Below are 26,232 nucleotides of genomic sequence, written 5' to 3' on the forward strand. Positions count from 1 at the left end.
TTTATATTTCTTTTTTTTATGCCTACGTTAAGGTTGCTAGTTTTTATATTAAATTCAGGAAGCACGAAATCGCTATATTCGAATGTCTAGCTTTTGAACTGGTTTAGATGTATTTTGTTACCAAAACTACCTAGCAAGATTTTCATGCGATTATTCAAATTGCAGTTGATAAAGTCTATAGCCATGGATTCATTTTCATCAGAGTTACTAATCTTTTAAGGTCTAAGATGAATTCACCTCAAAAAAGGTATTATAAACACCTAATTGCAGGCAAACCACTCCGAGATAGTCATGCTTAATTAAAGAAAATCTGAAGATCCCAAGAGAATTCATCTTAATTATCAGTAGGATTCGGTTTAGCTGCAACCATAGAAGACCTGCCAGAGTAACAAAATCAATAATGAGGGGACATTATTCATGCATGTCAATTAAAGAATTGGCTAGTCAAGAGCTGTAATTAATATATGTCACACTTTTTATGGCTGCTTAACGATGGACAGACGGTGAAACTAAGGTTCATATCATGTCCAAGATCTCTGTGAACGACTTAAGGCTATACAAAGTCGTGCTGTTAGTGTGTATTTATTGTTCAACTGAACTCTTAATTCACTGCATGACACTAACCTTAATTTTAAAGCGAGTGAAAAACTATCGAGTCCATATTGCAGCTTGATTCTGTGATCAATGGAAGTGAATGAAGGCAGAATTAAACGCTATTACAATGATTTAGTTATCTTTTTATTTTATCTTCTAAATACTTAGTTACATTCATACGCAATATTGCCATAATCATGAATTGATTTGAGTGAAATCATAGATTCAGTTATCAATGTAATGACACTGATAATAGCGTACAACGTAGTTTGAACCCCATGCAGTTCCAGTGTTTTTTTTACTGCAACTTCATACGATCGATTCGAAAATATAATCATAGTTTTGGCGCAATAGTTTCCTGGGCTTGTTTTTTTTTTTTTTTTTAATTTGGATGTCTGAACTTTGAAAACAACTGCTGTTATGAAAGTAAATGGAGCCACTATTGCTATAAAAAAAAAAAAAAAAAAAAAAAAAAAAAAAAAAAAACTGTGGTGCGAGAAAGGAATCCGTCCAATCCCCCATATTCTTTAAAGGGTAACCGTAACAGGAAACTTGTTCATATCTAGGAATTCTAACGATTGGTCAAATTCAGTCACCCATTCCGGCAAGAAGAAAAGCTCTTCCTTTCAGAAGTTTTAAGCTTCTATTTCTCTTTGAAAGAACTGAGAATATGCAAAAACCTCCAATACATAGCTTACCAACAACGGTCAGTGTTGCAACATCACTAATTCTCTGGCCTGCTAGCGAATCTGCGACACAAGTATAATTCCCCACATCAGCCAAAGTAGCTTGCACGATCAATAAATGACCTTCATTGGAAATGATATAGTTCATTACTGTAGCTGGATCAATTGGACTTCCATTTTTCCTCCAGGAAACTTCAGGAAGCGGAACACCTTCCGGAGGAAGACAGCGGAGCTGAACTTGCTTTTCTAGCTCGACACTAGTCGAATAAGGGTTCTCGACGAAATATTTCTTGATAACTGAAAGGAAAACTGGAGATGACTAACAAATCAAAATTTAGATTTCAAAGGAGGAAAAAGATATACAATTTGGAATATTATACAAATTTGCTCTCATATTAGCTGCAATACTGTAAGTTATAGGACTGTTCGGTAATCTATTTATGTCTTGGGGTAGCACAGAAGCCAATAATAGAAAGTTTTTTTTTTATTAGAGTTAAGAAAGAGTATTAAAATAAAGTTAGTGATTTGACCAAATCCTGGTGGATGATAAAATGACCAAATAAAATGACTGGATTTTCACATAGCTTAATGTGGTTCTTCTTCAAGTGAGACGCTTATCACGACGGCAAACCAGGTTACTAATACCCCCTTCATAAAATCTTGACGGTTGAGACTTCAATAACATAATTTTGGTATGGCGGCGGGAGGGATTAGGTAGGTCCCGGTTTTTATGTCTGAGCCTATTCTGGTTCCAGTAACTAAAACCACTTCCTGCCACCCCCACCCCCGCCCTAAAAAATTAGCAATCTTTTGTTGACTTTTAATAGCATTTCTTAATTTTCCTTGGCAAAATTTTTGTGTTTTGATTCAATTTTTTCTAAGGCTGTGCAAAACAGAAACAATGGGAGGGCCTTGTTGCCGCCACTACATGTATTCTTAATCCTGGAGTTCTCAGATGCAAACACGACGAAGCTACCCCTCTCACCAAAAAAGAGAGTACAATTGCTCAAACACTCAAAAACAAGGGCCGTTGAATTTGAATGATATATATTTTTAAAGAACTTTAAGACGTAGCGTAAAGAGCAAGGGCTGAGGAAAGGGAGCTCACCTAATATACGGAAAATTGTTTTGTCCATTTTAAGTTTTAATGTTGTTCCATTGCTTTCAGTTGAAAAAAAACTTTTGTATTTAATTTATTAAGAGATGAAAGTAATAGATACTTTCTGAACAAGACGGTCATCTAATGCCAAACATTTATTTTCCCCAGGAAAGCAATTTTCGCCAATTATAGTTGAATTTTATATTTTTGGCATCTTTCAGGCATCTCTACATCTGGCATCTGTGCAGACGTCTCCGGTCGGTAGAGTAGGACCGGTAGTCACATACGGCACATCTATCCCCAAACTGTGGTAATGTATTTTGATTTTGGACAGATAAGACGTGGAAATATCTTTTAATCTCAGCCATCTAAATAAAAAGTAATCTCACCAAAATGAACTTCAGAGCACTAGCAATTGAAAGTAGGTTGCATATACAAATAATTGAACTGAAATATTAAGATTTCTATAACAAGGGATCTAGCAATTGCCCAGGCGTCACCAATCGTCAAATCAGAATAAACAGTATTGTACAGTACACCTAAATTGAAACATGTTTAATAGGGATTGTATTTTAAATTCAACAGCAAGTCTATAGCCCCTAAGTTCAGTGCTATTTAGAACATAAAGACAGGAAAAACAAATAAAATGCACTTATGCTAAAGTATACAGGGGGACTTCATCCTTCTCAAATAAAAATTGTATTGCGTTTTATTGGCGCTTAATTAAGAAAGAATACCAATTCACCGAAGACCGCCAATTTTTTATTATACCTTTTTTTAAGTTTGGACTGAAGATTTCAACAGAGCATGTGTTAAGGTAGGAACATGATCAATCAAAAGATAGATGATGCTTCAATTGGAAAACCAAGAAATCAGCCCAAGTCCAGTAATGCAATTCCTAAGGATTGGGTGAAATCACAACTCAACTTGACTATGGGAGAAAAATGTTTGGAATGTTTAAGTTTGGACTCACTCCCTCGATGGGAGAAGTGCCCTAAAAGGTGACGAGCCACTAACACTTAGCCTACAAGTGGGAAGATAACATCGTAATAGGAGTGGAATAACATTTTAGAAATAGTGATTCTATCCCAGCAATTTCCCACGAAAATGGAACTCAAGTGGTATCAATCCATCAAATGTTTGCCAGAAATTTCTGTAATTTGATCGTCATATTAGTTTCTGCGTCAGCACATTAAGGATTACACATATGTCTTGACTCACAATTGCAATTAGATTGTGTCATACAGCAAATGGATTATTTCTAACTATCGCAAAGCCAAATAGAATATTATCCCACTTTTTCCCTTTTACAGAACATGTACATTTTTCTTTAGAAAGCTAATATCGTTTCATTCAACTCGCAGAGGGATCAGCCGGGTGATATTTACCAGTCCTGGGTTCTTTTTCGACATAAACTACAACTATTTCGACTCCAAAGTTTTGTTCAAGCTCCTTGGATCTATGGCAATTTTGAGTTTATCTAGCAACTTTCTGTTAGAGTTCCTGGAATAAAATATATTTCAGAAATTAAAGAATTATATTAACAGCGTCATATTAAAAGGAACAGAACATATTTAGAAAATAATATAATTTTTCCTGAAATTCTAGAAAATTATATGCATAAATTACTTGAAAAGTCACACCATCGTGATACGACAGGGATATAAAAATTAAACCGGAGTTGTCAAACATAACGATTTATCATTAGTTCCAGCGACTTGTTCTCCATGGTCATATTGTATCCTGCAGAGATATTCAAAGCTTTTTTACATATATGTTTACTTTTTTTCGCTTTCTTGAAGGGCCTTCTCTAATATTCTAATCTTTCTTTAAATAAAAATCTGTCGAAAATGTTGGTGATTTTTACGGAAAAAGAGAAAATAAAGAGCATCTATGTGGGGTTCTCCTCTAGCGTAGTGACATTTAGACGATTTCCTTAGAGACGTTGTTTTTGATTATATGCTAAACAGCAAATAGATCTTGTTCTTTATTAGCTTAACGAATATAGATGGGATATCATGGGACTTTCCAGAAACACACTTCCTACAACTGGTGAAGAAAGAAACATCTTCGCTAAACAGCAACATTTAGATCTCCGGCGTCAAGGTCCCTTGAAGTGTTGCACAGCAACATCTATATCTAAGGTGTCAAGGCCCCGTGAAGGGTTGCAGCAAACTGAAAATGTGTACCAAATTGGATTTGAAGCTTTCAAGGGTACAGAAAAAGTCCTAGCTGCTAATTTGTGTCAAATGCAATTGAGATTCAATGATTCATTCTAATGGGTGCAAATGTCCATAATGTAGTTTTCCTTTTCTTAATTACATTTGCTTAGATGTGCTTATAATATAATTTTCAATTACAAGTTAAAGTCTTGCCAAGTCAGTAATTTCGCTATAAGTTAACTTTTGGGATAAAATCTACTTGTGTCAAAAAGTGTTCAATTTTAAAGCTTTCATTTATAGTATTGGCCAGGGTCAATATAGGTCTCACTACTACGCCAAGTTCTTTGTACTAAAGTAGTATCTACAAACACGTTTGTAGATACGTGTCTTGTTGGAGTTGACCTTTGGGAGATAAAAAGTGAGTTATTTTCTCCAACCGTGTAAGATTATTTTCCCCGAAGCCAGTCAGAATAGGAAAAGAGATTGCGAGAGATATCGTCATTAATATATCGACAGGGGGTATGTTTACCTCCGAAGAGACACCTAGGGATATTGCTGGTGACACAGTTTGTGGCACCTTTGGCCCATAGTTTGGCCCTTTTAATCTTTCGATCACATTACCATACCTTAACGAAGCCGCCAGTAGCACTGGTGTGGCGTTGGAGAAAAAATAGTGGTACCAATGTTGGCCCCAGATATAATAGTGGTGCCAGCGGTGGTCCTACATATAATAGTAGTCCTGCCGTTAGAGAGGTCCAATGGAGCACGGACACGCGAGACCATTACGGTCGGTGTTGACCAGCTTCGCTGAATGAATTTAGTCAGCTTGCCTTGCAATTAGGATGAAGAAAAGAGATTTTAATACATTTACCGTCCTTCCTCTCACAGACACAAACATAATTCCACCAATTAGGCTTGTAGTCGACGTTTCCATCTGGTAAAAGTGCTTGGGATAGGAATTTAGGACCCAGTCCACCATTGTAGAGGGCAAACAAGTATAGCCATAACTGACATAGTGACTCTTATTTCCCATTCATAGCCCTTTCTGCTAGATTTCCTGACGACAAAACTTTAGAGGCCTTTCTTTTCCTCCGTTTAGGTCCTAATGACAAGAATATAGCGATGATATTGAACCAAGTTCAAAATGGATGTGGACTCCTAAAAGCTACAACTATGACAGATATTTTACTTCGACCAAGTTTGGTTGAAACTACCCCTACTGCTAGATGTCAAAACGACTAGATTCTTATCCGGTCCTGGTCCCTAAACTGCACAACTAGGAATTTAGCTCTTACTTTACACGAAGTTAGTTAAAACTTGTACACATTTTTCAAATGGATGTCCTGATAACAAAAATTTAGGAATATTCACCCTTTCAACATGTCAAATCGGACACAAACTCTCAAAAGAGTAAAAAACTGTTTCTGGTAGATGCGCAAATGACAAAATTCCGAAGGCCCCCTTCTTTTCCCCTCCCACGAGATATAATTGTTATAGAATACTTCTGGACCATAACCTTAAATGCATATGAAATGCCAGAAAATCCGATACAAAGAATAAGCGGCATTACATATATATATATATATATATATATATATATATATATATATATATATATATATATATATATATATATATATATATACATATATATATATATATATATATATATATATATATATATATATATATATATATATATATATATATATATATATATATATATATATATATATATATATAAATCTTTCTAGAACCGTTTCCTTGCAATCTATATGAGAAACGTAATTTTTAATATCAGGGCTCGAAAAGAGTTTTATGGTTTCCACGGGTCCGCCGTTACGTGGTTCCTAAGAAGTTTCCTTTCGGAGTTAAGACAATTTTGTTTTGCTCATTGATTATTCTATTTAGTAGGCTAGAACTTTTTTTTTTAATTATATTGAAATTATTAGGAATTCTATCAATTTCAGAAGAAGTTTTTCGCATTGTACGTGGTCCCCTAAAAAAAAAAAAATCCAAATTTGCATTTCTTGCCGTTAACGAACCGCAGCCACTGGTCATAAAAAAAAGAAAATAAAAATAATTAATCGTGTTGCTCCGCAACATAAAGAACATATCTACAAAAAACTACAATGATCATATCAGTCTAGAGAAAGAACAGATGGAAGGGCTAGCTTCTGTTTTATTACAATTAGTTTAATGCAGGCAAGTATGAAGGAAGGTGCTTGGAGGAAGTCGACATAGTAAATGAAAATGTAAAAAAAGAGAAAAAACTATATGAAAACATTTAGGACTATACTGATGGAATAAAAAATATCTGGGAACTGGGGGGGACAGTGGTTCCAAAGCCCCCCCCCCCCTTCGTTGTCCAATGAGCTGAATAATCCATAGTCTTCATTTTGAGCATTCTTTAGATAATTTCTGAATAATTTTGCTCAATCATGCCATTTATCTCCTTTTTTCTATCCATCCACGAGTGTCCGAACGGGAAACAACAAAACGTTCAATTCAAAATTCAAAGCAAGCTTCGAAAATTGTTTTGTTTTCCCATTCGGTAATTAAGTATGAAAATTGAGAGATTAGAATCGTTTGAAATCGTCGGTTTGCGTGGTCTCAAGTTGCAAAATGAGGAATTAAATACACAGGTGGGTAAGTGTAAGAAATAGGGAAAACAAAGAAAATTAAAAGGGTTTAGCAAGAAAGTAAAAACGTAAAGTTATATTTAACAGTGATGTCGATGACATTTAGATCATGTTACCTAGTCGCCAACTTAGACCTATTAGGAGCTGAATGGTCTTAAGTGATTGCTTTAATCAAGTCTGCCAGCGGACCGGAAAACAAAAACATTAGACAAACTGTTTAAATGTCACAGGATTGACAAAATCTAGAAACAATAAAACAGGCAGATACGCAGGAATTTGTTTTGTAAGGGGGGGGGGTAATGAAAAAATCCTCGAAAATTAGGCAGTATTTAACCTTTCGATCTTATAATGAAGAAGAAAATGCAGTGAAATATGTGAAAAAATTTCAACGAAGAATAACATGTGCGCATCCCGTAAATAGGTAAAAGGAGGAGGAAGCAGGGACCCAAGGTCTCACTTCGACCCTCCGCTTGTAAAGGTTGAAAATTATTGCACGACCCTGATTTCAATAAGGTTTTGAAAGGTCTGAAATTCAAGAAGGTCTGATTTAGCCAAACCTTTTTGTATGAAAAACGATTGGAGGGGCCATGGACTGAAGGACCTCACTTTGGATCCTTCACTCATAAAGATTGAAAATTATGTATGACTCCGACCCAACCTGACCATCTTTCTATCACAACTAAATAATGAAGCATCTTTTTTAAATGAGCTATTGTCAAAATTTAGTCCCTCCTCCCTGGGGCTGTACTTGTCAGTCACAACGGAGGCACATTTTTTGGATCTTTCAACTGTTCTGACTAAAATGGCTATCCTAAAATTTCGATCAAATGCGCGCTTGGGGGCATCGGCGGGCACTTGTGGGGGGGGGGGGCAAAAGACATTTGGTACTTACGTATTATATCGACCACAGTGACGCTTGGACAGCGTCACTGTCCATTAGCTCTAAGTTATGTGACAAGGCCGAAAGTCTGCAGTATGTTCTCATAGATTGTGATCAGTACACTCTACAAAGAAGTGAAATCAGTATATTTTTTCATTAAAGGGGAAAAAATGAGTGCAAACTTGATTTCTCCTCCCTCAATATAACGATATTTACTAATACTTTGAGAACAAAGTCTGACAAAAGTTTAACAAAGAGAGAAAAAACTAAATTACAAAAATAAAAACGAAACTGCGGCCAGTAGAGAAAAGGATGAAAAACTAAAACAATGCGGACATTTCGCCTGTATCAAAACTAGGTGTCTTCAGCAAAAGAGAAACACAAGAAGAACAAAAAAAAAAATTAAAACTAAAAACAAATAGAACCACCGATAAAATAAAATTGGCGCAACGTATCAACGTAGGGAAAAGAAGCTATTAGAGTTACTACGATGAGAACACCAAGGGCAACTTTGAGCTGCTTTGTCATGGCTGGCCAGTTCGGCTTAATATCTTACACAAAATCTTAAGTAATACTGGGTTTATTTAAAAAAATAAAGTATACATCATCGATTCCCTGAAGCATGCTTGTGCGGGAGAAAACCCTCCTAATAAATCAATAAACCAAAAAAAAAAAAAAAAAAAAAAAAAAAAAAAAAAAAAAAAAAAAATAGAGCTCAACTCTAATTATGAGCAACAAAATTATAATATTTATAATCATATTCAGTATGATAGTATGATAATCATAATCATATTCGTACTTAAGGTTATAACAAAATGATGATTTTGCAGCTTTTACAAACACAAGGACAGAAAGTATGATTCAGCGAGCCTTATAATAAAGCATAGTCAAAAGTGACTTTTCGCATCAGGTCGGAAAGTCAAACAGTATAGTGATAGTGGAAATCTTGTTAGGTTGGGTTGGATTAGTGCACTAGGCTACTTTGTCCACATTTATGCTATTTAGGAAAGGAACAGATCTAGTCAAAGATGAACTCAGTGTCTGGTTAGGGCCCATTGGGAATGAGATCCTAATAATACCAAGAATTAGGTTTCCACTATCACTATGCATTGCAAAATAAATGAGTTTTATGGCTATATTCCAAGTGACGCTGTCCAAGTGTGGTCGATATAATACGTAAGTACCATGTATTTTTCAAAATTCACCTGCGGGGCATTTGTTTTTCATTATTCAGTAAAAATACCAGAAAAATATATTGTTCAAAATCTAGAGGAGCATAGGCATTGTAGGGGTGTCAGATTGACTACCAATCTCTTTAGCCCTTAAAAGGGGTGCTATAACTCAGAAATTACTTTGAAAGAGCTCTTTCCCTACTTTCTACGACCATTAGTTCTATATAACGACCCCTAGGGGAAAAAAACGTAGGAAACACACTGCTTTTTACTAAGCTATCGCTATTGCACCAGCTAACATAAAAAAAAAGAGTCGGAAATATCAGTTTCAACGAAGAAAAACATCAACTAAGAGGCAAAAAACTTTTTTGTATATCTTTACTGAATTTGCTAAGCTGATTTAACCTTCTTTTTCAAGCTTCGGGAATCTCATAGTACTAAACTTATTCAAACTGATTTTTTCACCTAGGGATGTTTACGCGGCCGCTATATCTGAGAAATCTAGCTCAGTTGATACAGACATGTTATCCTTCATGAGATAAGGGCGTGGATATCAAATATATTTAAGCTCCCACCTTTAGTTATCTTACGCCTTAATTGCTCGAGGGAATCGACTTCCACAATGAACGATTTCCAGATGTGACGTGACTTCAAGAAAGCATCAAAGACCGAAACACAAAGTGTAAGCACACCCTCTTAGAAAAACGCATGTCTCCAGCAATTAAAATCACCGGAAACGTAGGTCTTCCATAGAAACCCCCTTGCGCTTAAATCCACCAACTCAACCGAATATCCTGGGATGCCATAATCTCTTATCAGGGGCAGATCAAGGCAATTACCAAGGCGACTTACCAAGGTACACGAAAAGAGAAAATGCCAGGATTCAATGATTCAATTTGTAATCGGCCAAGCTGAAAAAGTAGATATGAAAATTTTTCACGCTAAGCAATTGTTCCGGGAGATTTGGAACTGTTTCCCAAGCTAAAAACCATTTTCACTTCATTACTCGATTTACCAGACATTGCGATCATCGATGGCCATTTACAAAGGAATAGTTCAACAATAATTAAGTTGTAAGTTAAGAGAAAATGTATAAATGAAAAAAGGAAAAGCAGAAAAACCTCAGAAGAAAAGGTTTTTAAGCCGAGAAATAGCCAAAATGTATATTACATGCAATTCTTTCCACTTCATGGAATTCAAGTCTCAAAACTTCCCTCTCCTGAATAGGATCTTTGGTTAGGGGCGCCATAAGGGTTGAACAAAGATTTGGCCTAGATACTTTAATAATTTTTCAGAACTGGCAGAAAAGCATTATAAAAAAAATAATTGGAAAGATTTGAAAAGAGGGATGAGAGATCACTGTATATACATCGTCCAGGGGCTTTTGTGTCATGACTCCCAGTTAAACATCACATAGCTTAAATTCAGGCACCTCTTCAAATTCCTTAATTTATATTTTTCCTATCTAAATATATTTTCAAACACAGCTGTTAGCACTCCTACCCCTCCCCCCAAATTAATTGAACTCCCTCAAAAGTGGAATCCTGACTACACCCTATTGCCACAGAGCACAGACAAAATTTTAATAAATATTAGAATTTTTTCCAGTGGTTCTTCTATAGAACAAGGCATTTCAAACTAATAAAAAATCTGGCTTGGATAAAATTTCAAATAAATGAAAAGAAAAATTCTAGGGAATCAGTGGCCTGACCCATGAGGGAGGGATCTCCTTCCTGGATGCAGAGACTTTGCCGGACATTGTAAATTCAGATCTTAGAATAATACGAGTTATCAAATATAAAAATAAATAATATTGTATGGGAAGTTTTTCTTTAAGAAGAATAAACGTTAAAATATAAAAACAATACAATCTAAATTCCGAAATACTGACTATTGAACGGGATAATATAATAGCAAAAGAGCGTTAGCAGGGAAAATGTTTCACCCGAATTTGAATTTTGATAAACATAAATAGCATGTATTCAAAGTCTAGTTTTATTTTGATTTTGGGTACTTGTGTATTATCCCGATCAAAAAGAAGTTTACTCTATTTGATCTGAGAAAAACCAGTTTGTCTGTTTGCAATCGGTTATAATTAGCTCAGTCTTAGTGAGAATTAAATAAAAAAAACAAGTTTTTTTAACTGAAAGTAAGGAGCGACATTAAAACTTAAAACGAACATAAAATTCTTCCGTATACTAAAGGGGCTGTCCCCTCCTCAATACCTCGCTAGTAGTGTGCATGTACGCAATATGAAACCTACGCCTGAGGCATATATATATGTGCGGTTTCAAGGATACATGTCTTACCAGGTTCATTCATCTATTACTAGAACATGTTTTTTCTAGGTTCAATAGCCAAAACTTGAGATCGTCAAATTGCGTATTCAAAGGTTTATTGAGCCTTCTGTAAAAAAAAATATTGGTTTCAGTTGTAGGGTTAGATAATCATGTTTTTTCGTATGAATAATGTTTTTACTAAAGATACAGCCAATCCGTGCATAATTCTGAGTCAAAAATTGTCAAACACTAATAACCTCTAGGCTGAAGGTACCTTGCATCTTGTCTAGAATTGATGGCATATGGTGTTAAATCATTTACCAAAAATAACTCTATTTGCGAAAAAAGGTAGAGCATTTACGAATTGGAGTGTATGGATGATCTTAATTGATGATTGAATAATAGGGGTGAGAATGATCTTAATTGGTGATTGGATTGTATGAAGCTGGTAAAAAAGGCTTAAACTGATTACCATTTAAGATAAGCACGAAGGGGTTGTTAACTCATAGGCTATTTATTATAAATTTAGAATAGCATCAATCTATTGAAATGGTTGAGGATGATAAAATGACCTTGTGAGTTGACCTAGTTTTACTTCTCCGATGTGTTCTGTATAATACACAAGTACCATTTGAACAGTGTTGCCATTAGAAAATATGCTATAACAATCTAGTATACTAAAAAGTTGATACTAATAGAGATGTAGATGGCAAGAAAAAAATTTTAATAAATAAGTTCAGAACAATCCTTAGAAATCCTTGTAAATCAAGTAAGAAGACGATTATGAGTATGAATCGTCAAGGATCGTAAGCACCAATGACCCTAACCACCTAGGACCTCAACCTCCAAAGGTCCCCTATCCTCAACCTCCAAGGGGCCCCCTCCTCCAACTCTTTTAGGCCCCTCCCCCATTTTTACACTTTTTTTGAAGTTTTTTTTAACTTTTTTTATTCTTTTTTTTAATATGATATATTTTTTTAACTTTTTTTTTACATGTCTTCGAATGACATGAAAAGTACTTAAGCATAAAAAAAATCACATTTAATATTTTCCAAATTCAAAATGAGAATGATGTAGATATGTTAGTCATGAATTTTACTATTAGAAAAATAATGTTTGTAGTAGTACTTTTTTTTGGACTTCGAAATTATTCAACTTTTTTTTTCGACATCATTTTTCGAATACATTAGAATGAATAAATTCTATTCATTCTCATCCTCATTATCATCCTCATTTCTCAGATACATTGGATAAAATTGACAAAATCTAAGTGTCAGAGTGAATATTTTTTTTATCAACATCTTTTGTCAGATATATAGGATAAAACTGATAAAGTATCAGAACGAATACATTCTTAGTCAACATCCTTTGCCGGATATGTCGGTTAACATTATCAAAACCTAAGTGTCAGAGTGACCAAATTCTGTATCAACATGTATTGTCAAATACATGGGATAACATTGACAAAATCTAAGTAACAGTGAAGAATTTTTTTTATCAGCATCTTTATCGGATACAACCGATAAAATTGAGAAAATCTAAGCATAAGCATGAATAAATTATTCACAAAATCTAAGTATCAGAGTCAATAAATTCATTATCATCATCATTTCTCAGATAAAATGGATAAAATTGACAAAATCTAAGTGTCAGAGTGAATAATTTTTTTATCAACATCTTTTGTCAGATACATCGGAAAAATTTACAAAATCTAAGTATCAGAACGAAAAGATTCTTCATCAACATCCTTTGCCTGTTATGTTGGTTAACATTATCAAAACTAAGTGTCAGAGTGATCAATTTCTATATCAACATCTATTGTCAGATTTATCAATATCATTTGACAGATACGTTTGATAGTGTCAGAGTGAATAAATTCTTTATCATTATCTTTTGTCAGATATGAATAAATTCTTTATCAACATCTTTTGTCGGATACGTCGGAGAAAATTGATAAAAACCTAAGTATCAGATTAAATAAATTCCTTATCAGCATCTTTTGTCGGATACGTCGGAGAAAATTGACAAAATTTAAGTATCAGATTAAATAAATTCTTTATCAGCATCTTTTTTCAAATATGAATAAATTCTTTATCAACATCTTTTGTCGGATACGTTGGAGAAAATTGACAAAATCTAAGTATCAGATTAAATAAAATCCTTATCATCATCTTTTGTCGGATACGTCGGAGAAAATTGACAAAATCTAAGTATCAGGTTAAATAAATTCTTTATCAGCATCTTTTGTCAGATATGTCGGATAACATTGTCAAAATCTAAGTATCAGAGTGAATAAATTCTTTATCAACTTCTTTTGTTGCATACATCGGATAGCATTCACAAAATCAAAGTATCAGATCCAATAAATTCATTATCATCCTCATTTCTCAGATACATTGGATAAAATAGACAAAATCTAAGTGTCAGAGTGAATAATTTTTTTTATCAACATCTTTTGTCAGATACATAGGATAAAATTGATAAAATCTAAGTATCAGAGCAAACACATTCTTTATCAACATCCTATGCCGGATATGTCGGTTAACATTATCAAAAGCTAAGTCTCATAGTGACCAAATTATTTATTAACATCTATTGGCAGATACATGGGATAACATTGACAAAATCTAAGTATCAGTGAATAATTTTTTTTATCAGCATCTTTATCGGATACAACGGATAAAATTGAGAAAATGTAAGCATCAGAATGAATAAATTATTCACAAAATCTAAGTATCAGAGTCAATAAATTCATTATCATCATCATTTCTCAGATATAATGGATAAAATTAACAAAATCTAAGTATCAGAGTGAATAAATGCTTAATCAACATCCTTTGTCAAATATATAGGATAAAATTGACAAAATCTAAGTATCAAAGTGATTAAATTCTGTATCAACATCCATTTCTCGGATAAATAGGATAAAATTGACAAAATCTAAGTGACACAAAATCACTCTGACACTATCAAACGCATATGTCAAATGATATTGATAAATCTGACAATAGATGTTGATATAGAATTTATTCCCTCTGACACTTAGTTTTGATAATGTTTACCTACATAACTGGCATAGAATGTTGATAAAAAAAATATTATTCACTCTAACAGTTAGATTTTGTCAATTTTATCCTATGTATCCAAGAAACGGATGTTGATATAGAATTTAATCACTCTGATACTTAGATTTTGTCAATTTTATCCGATATATCCGACAAAGGATGTTGATATAGCATTTATTCACTCTGATACTTAGATTTTGTCAATTTTATCCGACACTAACACTTAGATTTTGTCAATGTTATCCGACGTATCCAACAAATGATGTTGATAAAACAAATGTTAATGAATTTATTGGCTCTGATACTTACAATTTTTCATAATGACATATCAAACAATGGATGAATATAAAGAATTTATTCATTCTAATACACAAATTTTGTGAATGTTATCCAAAGTATCCGACAAATGATATCGATAAAGAATGTTAATAAAGAATTTGTTCAATGTGATACTTAAATTATGTCAGTGTTATTAAACGTATCTGTCAAAACACATTGTTAAAGAATTTATTCACTCTGATACTTAGATTTCCTCAATGTTATCAGGCATATCTGACAAAGCATGTTGATGGAGAAATTAATTCGTTCTGACTCTTAGTTTTTATGGATGATAAATGGCATGTCCGACAAAGAAGTTGATATTTAGTTTATCCAATATAATACTTAAATTTGGCCATTGCTATCAAACGCGTCTGTCTAAAAACATTAAAAAAGAATATATTATTTCTGATGCCTAGATTTTCTCAATTTTATCAATCATATCTGCCAAATGATATTGATAAATCTGACAATAGATGTTAATATAGAATTTGATCACTCTGACACTTAGTTTTGATAATGTTAACCACCATAACCGGCAAAGGATGTTGATGAAGAATCTATTCGTTCTGATACTTAGATTTTGTCAATTTTATCCGATGTATCTGAGAAATGATGATGATAATGAATTTATTGACTCTGATACTTAGATTTTGTGAAAAATTCAATAATTCTGATGCTTACATTTTCTCAATTTTATCCGTTGTAATCCGATAAAGATGCTGATAAAAAAAATTATTCACTCTGATACTTAGATTTTGTCAATGTTATCCCATGTATCTGCCAATAGATGTTGATACAGAATTTGGTCACTCTGAGACTTAGGTTTTGATAATGTTAACCGACATATCCGGCATAGGATGTTGATAAATAATCTATTCGTTCTGATACTTAGATTTTATCCATTTTATCCTATGTATCTGACAAAAGATGTTGATAAAAAAAATTATTCACTCTGACACTTAGATTTTGTCAATTTTATCCAATGTATCTGAGAAATGAGGATGATAATGAATTTATTGGCTCTGATACTTAGATTCTGTGAATGTTATCCGATGTATCCAACAAAATGATAAAGAATTTATTCACTCTGATACTTAGATTTTGACAATGTTATCCGACATACCTGACAAAAGATGCTGATAAAGAATTTATTTAATCTGATACTTAGATTTTGTCAATTTCCTCCGATGTATCCGACAAAAGATGCTGATAAGAAATTTATTTAATCTGATATTTAGATTTTGTCAATTTTCTCCGACGAATCCGAAAAAAGATGTTGATTAAGAATTTATTCATTCTAATACATAGATTTTGTCAATGTTATCCGACGTATACGACAAATGATGTCGATGAAAAAAAGTTGAATAATTTCGAAGTCCAAAAAAAAGTACTACTACAAACATTATTTTTCTAATAGTAAAAGTCATGACTAACATATCTATAAGTAGAGGAGGGGGTGCTACTCGTGTCAGCACACCATATATGGGCATAGAACCACGTGGTTTATGGATTTTGTCAGTGAGAATGAAAAAACAGGAATTTTGTCACATTTATGGATGTTTTCTTGGATGCTTATGTGTGCTGGTCGATTTATTTGATGTTTTTCATGGATGTTTTGTAGTTTTTGTCAGTGAGAATTTTAAAAAAAGGAATTTTTTAACATTTATTGATGTTTTTATGGTTTTTGTCATTGAGAATTTGAAAAAAAAGGAATTTTGTCAAATTTATGGATGTTTTTATGTTTTTTGTCAGTGAGAATGAAAAAACAGGAACTTTCTCACATTTATGTCTGTTTTTATGGATTTTGTCAGTGAGAATTTGAAAAAACAGAAACTTTCTCACTTTCATGGATTATTGAGTCATTAATCAAATTGTTTCCGGGCAAGGTTAATTAATGTCTGACAGATGACGTCAAGTTAATTAATGTCTTTGATTTATTTTCAAAGAGAATGTTTCCGTGGCAAAGTTTAGATCACACATGACAGTTGATGTCATGATTGATTGATTGACATGGAAGGGGAATTAAGTTGTTGTTTCTAAAGAGAATTGATTCTCAAAAGGGGAATTAATTTGTTATTTCTAAAGAGAACTGTCTCCGAGTGAATGTTTAGATCTTACCGATGAATTGTTTTAGCGCGGGAATCAGGTTTCCAAATAATTTGAAATGCGTCAGCGCAGAGATGCCAAAACAAAAGGAACGCTGAAATTACGTTTAGGAATTATTTGGGCGAAACCGTTTTAGCCATTTTAGGGAATTATTTCGGCGAAACAGTTAGAGACATTTTAAAAGATGATTTTAAAAGATGATTTTAGAAGAGGATTTGAGGGTAAAACTCTGTGGTCGTTATAATACAGAAGTTATATTTTAACAGTGTCGTGAGGTCCCCTACCCTGACCCCAAAGGGCTCCGATCCCCCTACCCCCACCCCAAAGGGTTTCGATCCCTCTAACCCCACCCCAAAGGGTTCCGGTCCCCCAACCCCAACCTCCAAGGGTTCCAATCCCCCTACCTCAACCCCGAAGGAAGCACCGGTCCTCAAGGGTCCCCCCAAGCCCCCAAAGGGCCCACAGACCCCCAAAGGCTCTCCCTGGGCCCCCAAAGGCCCTCCCCCGGTCCCCAAAGGTCCACCAAGCTCCCAAAGGACCAATCGGCGCTCAAGGGCCCTCCCCAGACCCCAAAAGGCCCTGCCCGGGCCCCCCAAAGGCCCTCCCCGGTCCCCGAAGGTCCACCGGGCTCCCAAAGGACCATTTGGCCCTCAAGGGCCCCCCAGACCCCCAAAGGCCCTCCCCCGGTCCCCAAAGGTCCCCCAGACCCCCAAAGGCCCTCCCCCGATCCTTAAAGGCCCCCCAGGCTCCCAAAGGGCCCCCGAACCCCCAAAGGCCCTCCCCCGGTCCCCAAAGGTCCACCAGGCTCCCAAAAGACCATTCGGCTCTCAAGGGCCCCCCAGACTCCCAAAGGCCCTCCCCGGGCCCCCAAAGGCCCTCCCCCGGTCCCTAAAGGTCCCCCCGGCGCCCAAAGGACCACCCAGCCCTCAAGGGCCCCCGGATCCCCAAACGCCCTCCCCGGGCCCCCCCAAGTGCCCCCTCTCCATTTTTTAATACTTTTTTATGGCTTTGTTATATCTTTTCAGAACAAGTTCCTTTCTTAATGTCCCTTCTAAACCCATTTTCCAAGTTGAGGTACTTTTCTATTTCACCCGCAACTACACTTTACAGCTTTTTGGATACATCAACACAAAGAAATACTTTTCAAAGACCATTTCAGAGCAAGTTACTTCCTTAATATCCCTCCTAAGCCCATTTTGCAACTTGAATTACTTATCTTTTTCACCACAACTTTGCATTACAGGCTTTGGGATACCTTAACACCAAAAAATATTTTTAAACGACCATTTCAGAACAAGTTACTTTCTGAATGTCCCTCATGAGTCCATTCTCTAACTTAAAGTACTTATCTTTTTCGCACACAACAATACTTTACAGATTTTTGGATACCTCAACACAAATAAATACTTTTCGAAGACCATTTCAGAGCAAGTTACTTTCTTAATGACCATCCCAAACCCATTTTCCAACTTGAAATACTTATTTTTTTCACACTCAACTACGCTATACATCTTTTTGGATGCCTCACCAACAATAAATAATTTTCAATGACCATTTCAGAGCAATCTTCTTTCTAAATGTAACTCCTACATCCATTTTCCGACTTGAAGTACTTATCTTTTCACACACAACTATACTTTACAGCTTTTTGGATACCTCAACACAAAGAAATAAATTTCAAAGACCATTTAAGAGCAAGTTACTTTCTTAATGTCCGTCCTAAAACCATTTTGAAAATTGAAGTTCTTATGTATTTCACCCAACACTACACTTAACAGCTTTTTGGATACCTCAACACCAAGAAATACTTTTCAAAGACCATTTCAGAGCAAGTTACTTTCTTAATATCACTCCTAAATCCATTTTCCAACTTTAAGCACTTATCTTTTTCAACCGCAACTATACTTTACACCTTTTTGGATACCTCAAAACAAAGAAATACTTTTCAAATACAAATTCAGAGCAAGTTACATTATTAATATCCCTTCTAAACCCATATTCAAACATGAAGTACTTATCTTTTTAACACACAACTATACTTTACAGCTTTTTGGATACTTCAACTCCAAGAAATACTTTTCAAAATTCACTCCAGAGCAAGTTTCTTTCCTACTGTCCCTCCTATACCCATTTTCCAACATGAATTACTTATCTTTTTCACCCAAACCTTTTCTTTATAGCTGTTTGTATACCTCATAACCAAGAAATGTATTTGAAAAATCATTTCAGAGCCAGTATCTTTCTGAATTTCCATTCTAAACCCCTTGTAGAACTTGAATGGATTATCTTTTTACCCTAAACTATACTTTACAGCTCTTTGGATACCTCAACAACAAGAAATACTTTTCAAAGAACATTTCACGGCAAGTTACCTTATTAATGTCACTCCTAAACCCATTTTCCAACTTGAAGTACTTATCTTTCTCACTCATAATTACACTTTACAGTTTCTTGTATACCTCAACACTAAGAAATACTTTTAAAATACGTTTTCAGAGAAATCGACTTTCTTAATGTCACTCCTAAGACACTTTTCCAGAGTGAAGTAAGTATATTTTTCACACAAAACTACACTCTAAAGCTTTATGGATACCTCAACATCAAGAAATACTTTTCAAAGGCCATCTCAGAGCAAGTTACTTTCAAAATGCCCCTCCTAAACCCATTTTCTATCTTTAAGTACTTATCTTTTCACCCACAACTATTCAGTAGGTAGATTGAACTTTTCTTCTCTTATGTATGAAAATTAAATATTGAACAGGAACTTTTTATGAGCAGTGAAAACATTCACTAGTATGGTAATACTTTTTCTATCTTCCTTATGAAATTTTGATTTGAATTTTAACGTTCTTTTTGTCTTTGTGAAATAAGGAAATCAAGTAGTCAATTTTTATTTTCTCTGGTGAAATTAGCATTGAAGTGTGTTCTTTGGTAAACTTCAGAAGAGAAATTTAACTTTTCTTCACTTCTTTGAGAAAATTTTAAATTGAAAAAGAACTTTTTATCTTCCTGTAAAATATTCCCAAGTATGGTGTTACTTTTTATATCTAACATCGAAAAATTAGAATTGAATTTTAAATTTCATTATGTGTTTGTGAAATAAAGAGCTGGAGTGTAAGATTTATGTTTTCTCTGGAGAACTTATAATCGGAGTATGTTCTATGGTAAAATTTCGAAGAGATCATAAACTTTTCTTCACTTCGTTGAGAAAATTTGGAACATTATTTTAAATTTTTTCATCCCTTTGAGAAAAATCTGAACCAAAGTGGAAAATTTTTATATTATTGGGAAAAATGTAATTTATTAAAAACTAATTTCTTTTTCATTTGCGAAATTGGGTGAAAAAGATAAGTACTTCAAGTTGCAAAATGGGTTTAGGAGGGACATTAAGAAAGTAACTTGCTCTGAAATGGTCTTTGAAAAGTATTTCTTAGTGTTGAGGTAACCAAAATGTTGTAAAGTACAGTTGTGGATGAAAAAAATAAGTACTTCAAGTTGAAAAATGGCTTTAGGAGGGACATTAAGAAAGTAACTTGCTCTGAAATGGTCTTTGAAAAGTATTTCTTGGTGTTGAGGTATCCAAAAAGCTTTAAGGTCTAGCTGTGGTGAAAAAGATAGGTACTTCAAGTTGGAAAATGGGTTTAGGAGATACATTAAGAAAGTAACTTGCTCTGAAATGGTCTTTGAAAAGTATTTTTTTGTGTTGAGGTATCCAAAAAGTTGTAAAGTATAGTTGTGAGTGAAAAGGTAAGTACTTCAAGTTAGAAAATGGGTTTGGGAGTGACACTCAGAAAGTAGCTTGCTCTGAAGTGGTCTTTGAAAAGTGTTTCTTGATTTTGAGGTATCCAAAAAGCTGTAGAGTGTAGTTGAGGGTGAAAAATATAAGTGCTTCAAGCTGGAAAATGGTCTTGGGATTGTCATGAAGAAATTAACTTGCTATTAATTGGTCATTGAAAAGTATTTCTTGGTGCTGAGGTATCCAAAAAGCTGTAAAGTTTAATTGTGAGTGAAAAGATAAGTACTTAAAGGTGCAATATGTGTTTAGGAGGGACATTAAGAAATTAACTTTTTCTGAAATGACTTTTTAAAAATATTCTTTTGTGTTGAGTTGTACGAATCTGTAAAGAATAGTTTACTGTGAAAAAGATAGTTACTTCAAGTTAGAAAATGGGTTTAGGATAGACATTAAGTAAGTAAACTGATCTGAAATGGTCTTTGACAAGTATTTCCTATTGCTGGGTTAACCAAAAAAGCTGTGAAGTAAAGATGTAAGTGAAAAAGATCATTACTTCAAGTTGGAAAATAGGTTTAGGAGGGACATTAAGAAAGTAACTTGCTCTGAAATGGTCTTTGAAAAGTATTTCTTGGTGATGAAGTAACCAAAATGCTGAAAACTAATATTGTGGGTGAAAAATGTAAGTACTTCGAGTCTGAAAATGGGTTTAGAAGGGAAATTAAGAAAGTAACTTGCTCTGAAATTGTCTTTGAAAAGTATTTCTTGGTTTTGAGGTATCAAAAAAGATTCAAAGTATAGTGGTGGGTTAAAAGATAAGTACTTCAAGATAGAAAATGGGTTTAGGAGGGACATTAAGAAAGTAACTTGCTCTGAAATGGTCTTTGAAAAGTATTTCTTGATGTTGAGGTATCCAAAAAGCTGTAAAGTATAGTTGTGGGTGAAAAAGACAAGTACTTCAAGTTGGAAAATGGTTTAGGAGTGATATTACGAAAAGTTAATTGCTCAGTAATTGTCTTTGAAAACTATTTTCTTGGTGTTGAGGTATCCAAAAAGCTGTAAATCATAGTTGAGGGTGAAAAACATAAGCACTTCAAGTTTGAAAATGGGTTTAGGAGGGACATTACGAAGGTGAGTTGCCCTGAAATGATCTTTGAAAAGTATTTCTTAGTGTTGAGGTATCCAAATAGCTTTAAAGTATAGTTTGGGGTAAAAAGATAAGCGCTTCAAGTTCGAAAATGGGTCTAGGAGGGACATTAAGAAAGTTACTTGCTCTGAAATGGTCTTTGAAAAGTATTTCTTTGTGTTGAGGTAACCAAAAAGCTGTAAAGTAAAGTTGTGGGTGAAAAAGATAAGTAATTCAAGTTGGAAAATGGGTTTAGGATGGACATTAGGAAAGCAACTTGTTCTGAAGTGACTTTTGAAAAGTATTTCTTGGTGTTGAAGTATCCAAAAAAGCTGTAAAGTATAGTTGTGAGTGAAAAATATAAGTAATTCAAGTTGGAAAATGGGTTTAGGATGGTAATTACGAAAGCAACTTGTTCTGAAATGGTGTTTGAAAAGTATTTCTTGGTGTTGAGGTATCCAAAAAGCTGTAAAGTATAGTCGTGGTGAAAAAGATAAGTGCTTCAAGTAGGAAAATGGATTTAGGAGTGACATTAAGAAAGTAACTTGCTCTGAAATGGTCCTCGAAGAGTATTTCTTGGTGTTGAGGTATCCAAAAAGCTGTAAAGTGTAGTTGTGGGTGAAAAAGATAAGTACTTATAGTTGGAAAATGGGTTTTTGAGTGAAAGTAATATTGTAAATTGCTCTGAAATGGTCTTTGAAAACTATTTCTTTGTGTTGAGGTATCCAAAAAGCTGTAAAGTATAGTTGTGAGTGAAAAAGATAAGTACTTCAAGTTGGAAATGGATTTAGGAGTGACATTAAGAAAGTAACGTGCTCTGAAATGGTCTTTGAAAAGTATTTCTTGATGTTGAGGTATCCAAAAAGCTGTAGAGTATAGTTGAGGGTGAAAAAGATAAGTACTTCAAGTTGGAAAATGGGTTTGGGATGGTCATTAAGAAAGTAACTTGCTCTGAATTAGTCTTTGCAATGTATTTCTTTGTGTTGAGGTCTCCAAAAAGCTGTAAAGTATAGTTGTGAGTAAAAAAGATAAGTACTTCAAGTTGGAAAATGGGTTTAGGAGTGACATTAATAAAGTAACTTGTTCTGATATGTTCTTTGAAAAGTATTTTTTGGTGTTAAGATATCCCAAAGGCTGTAAAGCATAGTCGTGGTGAAAAAGATAAGTACTTAAAGTTGGAAAATGGGCTTAGGAGGGACATTAAGAAAGTAACTTTTTCTGAAATGGTCCTTAAAAAGTATTTCTTGGTGTTGAGGTATCCAAAAAGCTGTAAAGTGTAGTTGCGGGTGAAAAAGATAAGTACCTCAAGTTGGAAAATGGGTTTAGAAGGGATATTAGGAAAGCAACTTGTTCTGAAAATATATAATAAAGCCATAAAAAAGTATTAAAAAATGGAGCGGGGGCTCTTGGGGGGGCCCGGGGAGGGCGTTTGGGGATCCGGGGGCCCTTGAGGGCCGAATGGTCCTTTGGGAGCCCGGTGGACCTTTGGGGACCGGGGGAGGGCCTTTGGGGGTTCGGGGCCCTTTGGGAGCCTGGGGGGCCTTTAAGGATCAGGGGAGGGCCTTTGGGGATCCGGGGGAGGGCCTTTAGGGGTCTGGGGGGCCCTTGAGGGCCGAATGGTCCTTTGGGAGCCCGGTGGACCTTTGGGGACCGGGGAGGGCCTTTGGGGGGCCCGGGAAGGGCCTTTTGGGGGCTGGGGGGGGCCCTTGAGCGCCGATTGGTCCTGTGGGAGCTTGGTGGACCTTTGGGGACCGGGGGAGGGCCTTTGGGGGCCCAGGGAGAGCCTTTGGGGGTCTGTGGGCCCTTTGGGGGCTTGGGAGCACCCTTGAGGCCCGGGAGCTTCCTTCGGGGTTGAGGTTGGGGGATGGGAACCCTTTGGGGTTGGGGTGGGGGGAGCGAAACCCTTTGGGGTTGGGTTAGGGGGATCGGAACCCTTTGGGGTTGGGGTAGGGGTATCGGAGCCCTTTGGGGTTGGGGTAGGGGACCTCACGGCACTGGTAAAATATAACATCTGTATTATATCGATCACAGAGTTTTGCCCTAAAATTCCCTTCTAAAATCATCTTTTAAATTATCTTTTAAAATGTCTCTAACTGTTTCGCCGAAATAATTCCCTAAAATGGTTAAAACGGTTTCGCCCGAATAATCCCGAAACGTAATTTCAGCTAGTTCCTTTTGTTTTGGCATCTCTGCGCTGTCGCATTTCAATTTACTTGGAATCTTGATTCCCGCGCTAAAACAATTCATCGCTAGGATCTAAACGTTCCCTCAGAAACAGTTCCCCTTAGAAACAACAAATTAATTCCCCTTTCGTGAATCAATTCTCTTTAGAAACAACAAATTAATTCCCCTTCCATGTCAATCAATCAATCATGACATCATCTGTCATGTGTGATCGAAACTTTGCCCCGGAAACATTCTCTTTGAAAATAAATCAAAGACATTAATTAACTTGACGTCATCTTTCAGACATTAATTAACCTTGCCCGGAAACAATTTGATTAATGACTCAATAATCCATTAATGCGATAAAATTCCTGTTTTTTCAAATTCTCACTGACAAAAACCATAAAAACAGAAAAAAATGTGACAAAATTCCTGTTTTTTCAAATTCTAACTGACAAAAAACCTAAAAACATCCATAAATATGTCAAAATTCTTGTTTTTTTCAAATTATCAAAGAAAAAATACATAAAAACATCAATAAATGTGACAAAATTCCTGTTTTTCAAATTCTCACTGACAAAAACTATAAAACATCCATGAAAAACATCAAATAAATCGACCAACACACATAACCATCCATGAAAACATCCATAAATGTGACACAAATCCTGTTTTTTCATTCTCACTGGCAAAAACCATGAACCACGTGGTTCTATGTCCATATATGGTGTGCTGACACGAGTAGCACCCCCTCCTCTACTTCTATATCATTCTCATTTTGAATTTAGAAAATATTAAATGTGATTGTTTTGTTTTAAGCATGTTTCATGTCATTCGAAGACATGTTAAAAAAAGTTGAAAAAATATATCATATTAAAAAAATAATAAAAAAAAGTTAAAAAAAACTTCAAAAAAAAGTATAAAACATGGGGGGGAGGGACCTAAAAGAGTGGGGAGGGGCCCCTTGGAGGTTGAGGATAGGGGACCTTTGGAGGTTGAGGTCCTTGGTGGTTAGGGTCATTGGTGCTTACGATCCTTGACGGTGCATACTCATAATCGTTTCACTGCTTGATTTCCAAGGATTTCTAAGGATTGTTCTGAATTTCTTTATTAAAATTCTTTTCTTGGCATCTACATCTCTATTAGTATCATTTTTTAGTATACTAGAATATTATAGCATATGTTATAATGACAACACTGTACAAACGGTACTTGTTTATTTTAAAGAATACATCTGATAAGTAAAGCTAGGTCGAATCACAAGGCCACTTTATCATCGTCAACCATTTCCATAGATTGATGCTATTCCAAATTTATTATAAATAGCCTATGAGTTAACAACCCCTTCCGGGTTACCTTAACTGGTAGTCAGTTTCACTCTTTTTTAACCACCTTCATACAATCCAATCACCAATTAAGATCAAACTCACCCCTTTTACTCAATCACCAATTAAGATCATTTATATACTCCAATTCGCAAATGCTATACCTTTTTTCGCAAATAGAGTTATTTTTTGGTAAATGATTTAACACCATATGCCATCAATTCTAAACAAGATGCAAGGTACCTCCAGCCTAGAGGTTATTAGTGTTTGACAATTTTTTACTCAGAATTATGTACGGCTTGGCTGTATCTTTAGTAAAAACATTATTCATACGAAAAAATATGATTATCTAACCCTACAACTGAAACCAATATTTTTTTTTACAGAAGGCTCAATGCCTCAGGCGTAAGTTTGATATTGCGTACATGCACACTACTCTCGCTCTTTACGCTGAGGTTTTTTATTTTTTTTTTAAATAAAGTTGTGTGACAGATTCAAACTTTAGCGTAAAGAGCGAGGTATTGAGGAGGGGACAGCCCCTTTCATATACGGAATAATCTCTGTTCGTTTTAAGTTTTAATGTCTCTCCTTACTTTCAATTAAAAAAAACTTATTTTTATTTAGCCACTGAATGTTTTTGAATTAATACAGCTTTGATTTTGGCTCACCGTACATGAATGATTAAAACGAAATTTGCATATTAATTTTACTTTTTTGGCTAAGTAGCATTCTCGAAATTTTGTTCTGACGTCACTTACGAATTAACTTACGCAACGAACTTCTATATTCGAATGTTTTATTACATATATTAGGGAGTTTGCCCCCTAGTCGATACCTTGCTCTTTACGGTAAAGTTCGAATTTTGTTCGAATCACA

General features: G+C 34.9%; 1 protein-coding gene across 3 annotated transcripts in view; it reads right to left on the reverse strand.

Moving 5' to 3' along the window:
* The window catches only part of LOC148945303 (netrin receptor UNC5C-like), a 282,310-nt gene that overhangs the window by 222,139 nt on the left and 33,939 nt on the right, over positions 1-26,232 (reverse strand). For all 3 annotated transcript variants that reach the window (XM_089098698.1, XM_089098696.1, XM_089098697.1), the window contains exon 4: positions 1,293-1,577. In XM_089098698.1, the coding sequence (XP_088954824.1) occupies positions 1,293-1,577 (285 nt within the window). The remainder of the gene's footprint in view (positions 1-1,292; positions 1,578-26,232) is intronic.

Source organism: Artemia sp. Qi Xiang Cuo, chromosome 13, assembly GCF_049724085.1.
Source record: "Artemia sp. Qi Xiang Cuo chromosome 13, ASM4972408v1, whole genome shotgun sequence".
Classification (NCBI taxonomy): domain Eukaryota; kingdom Metazoa; phylum Arthropoda; class Branchiopoda; order Anostraca; family Artemiidae; genus Artemia; species Artemia sp. Qi Xiang Cuo.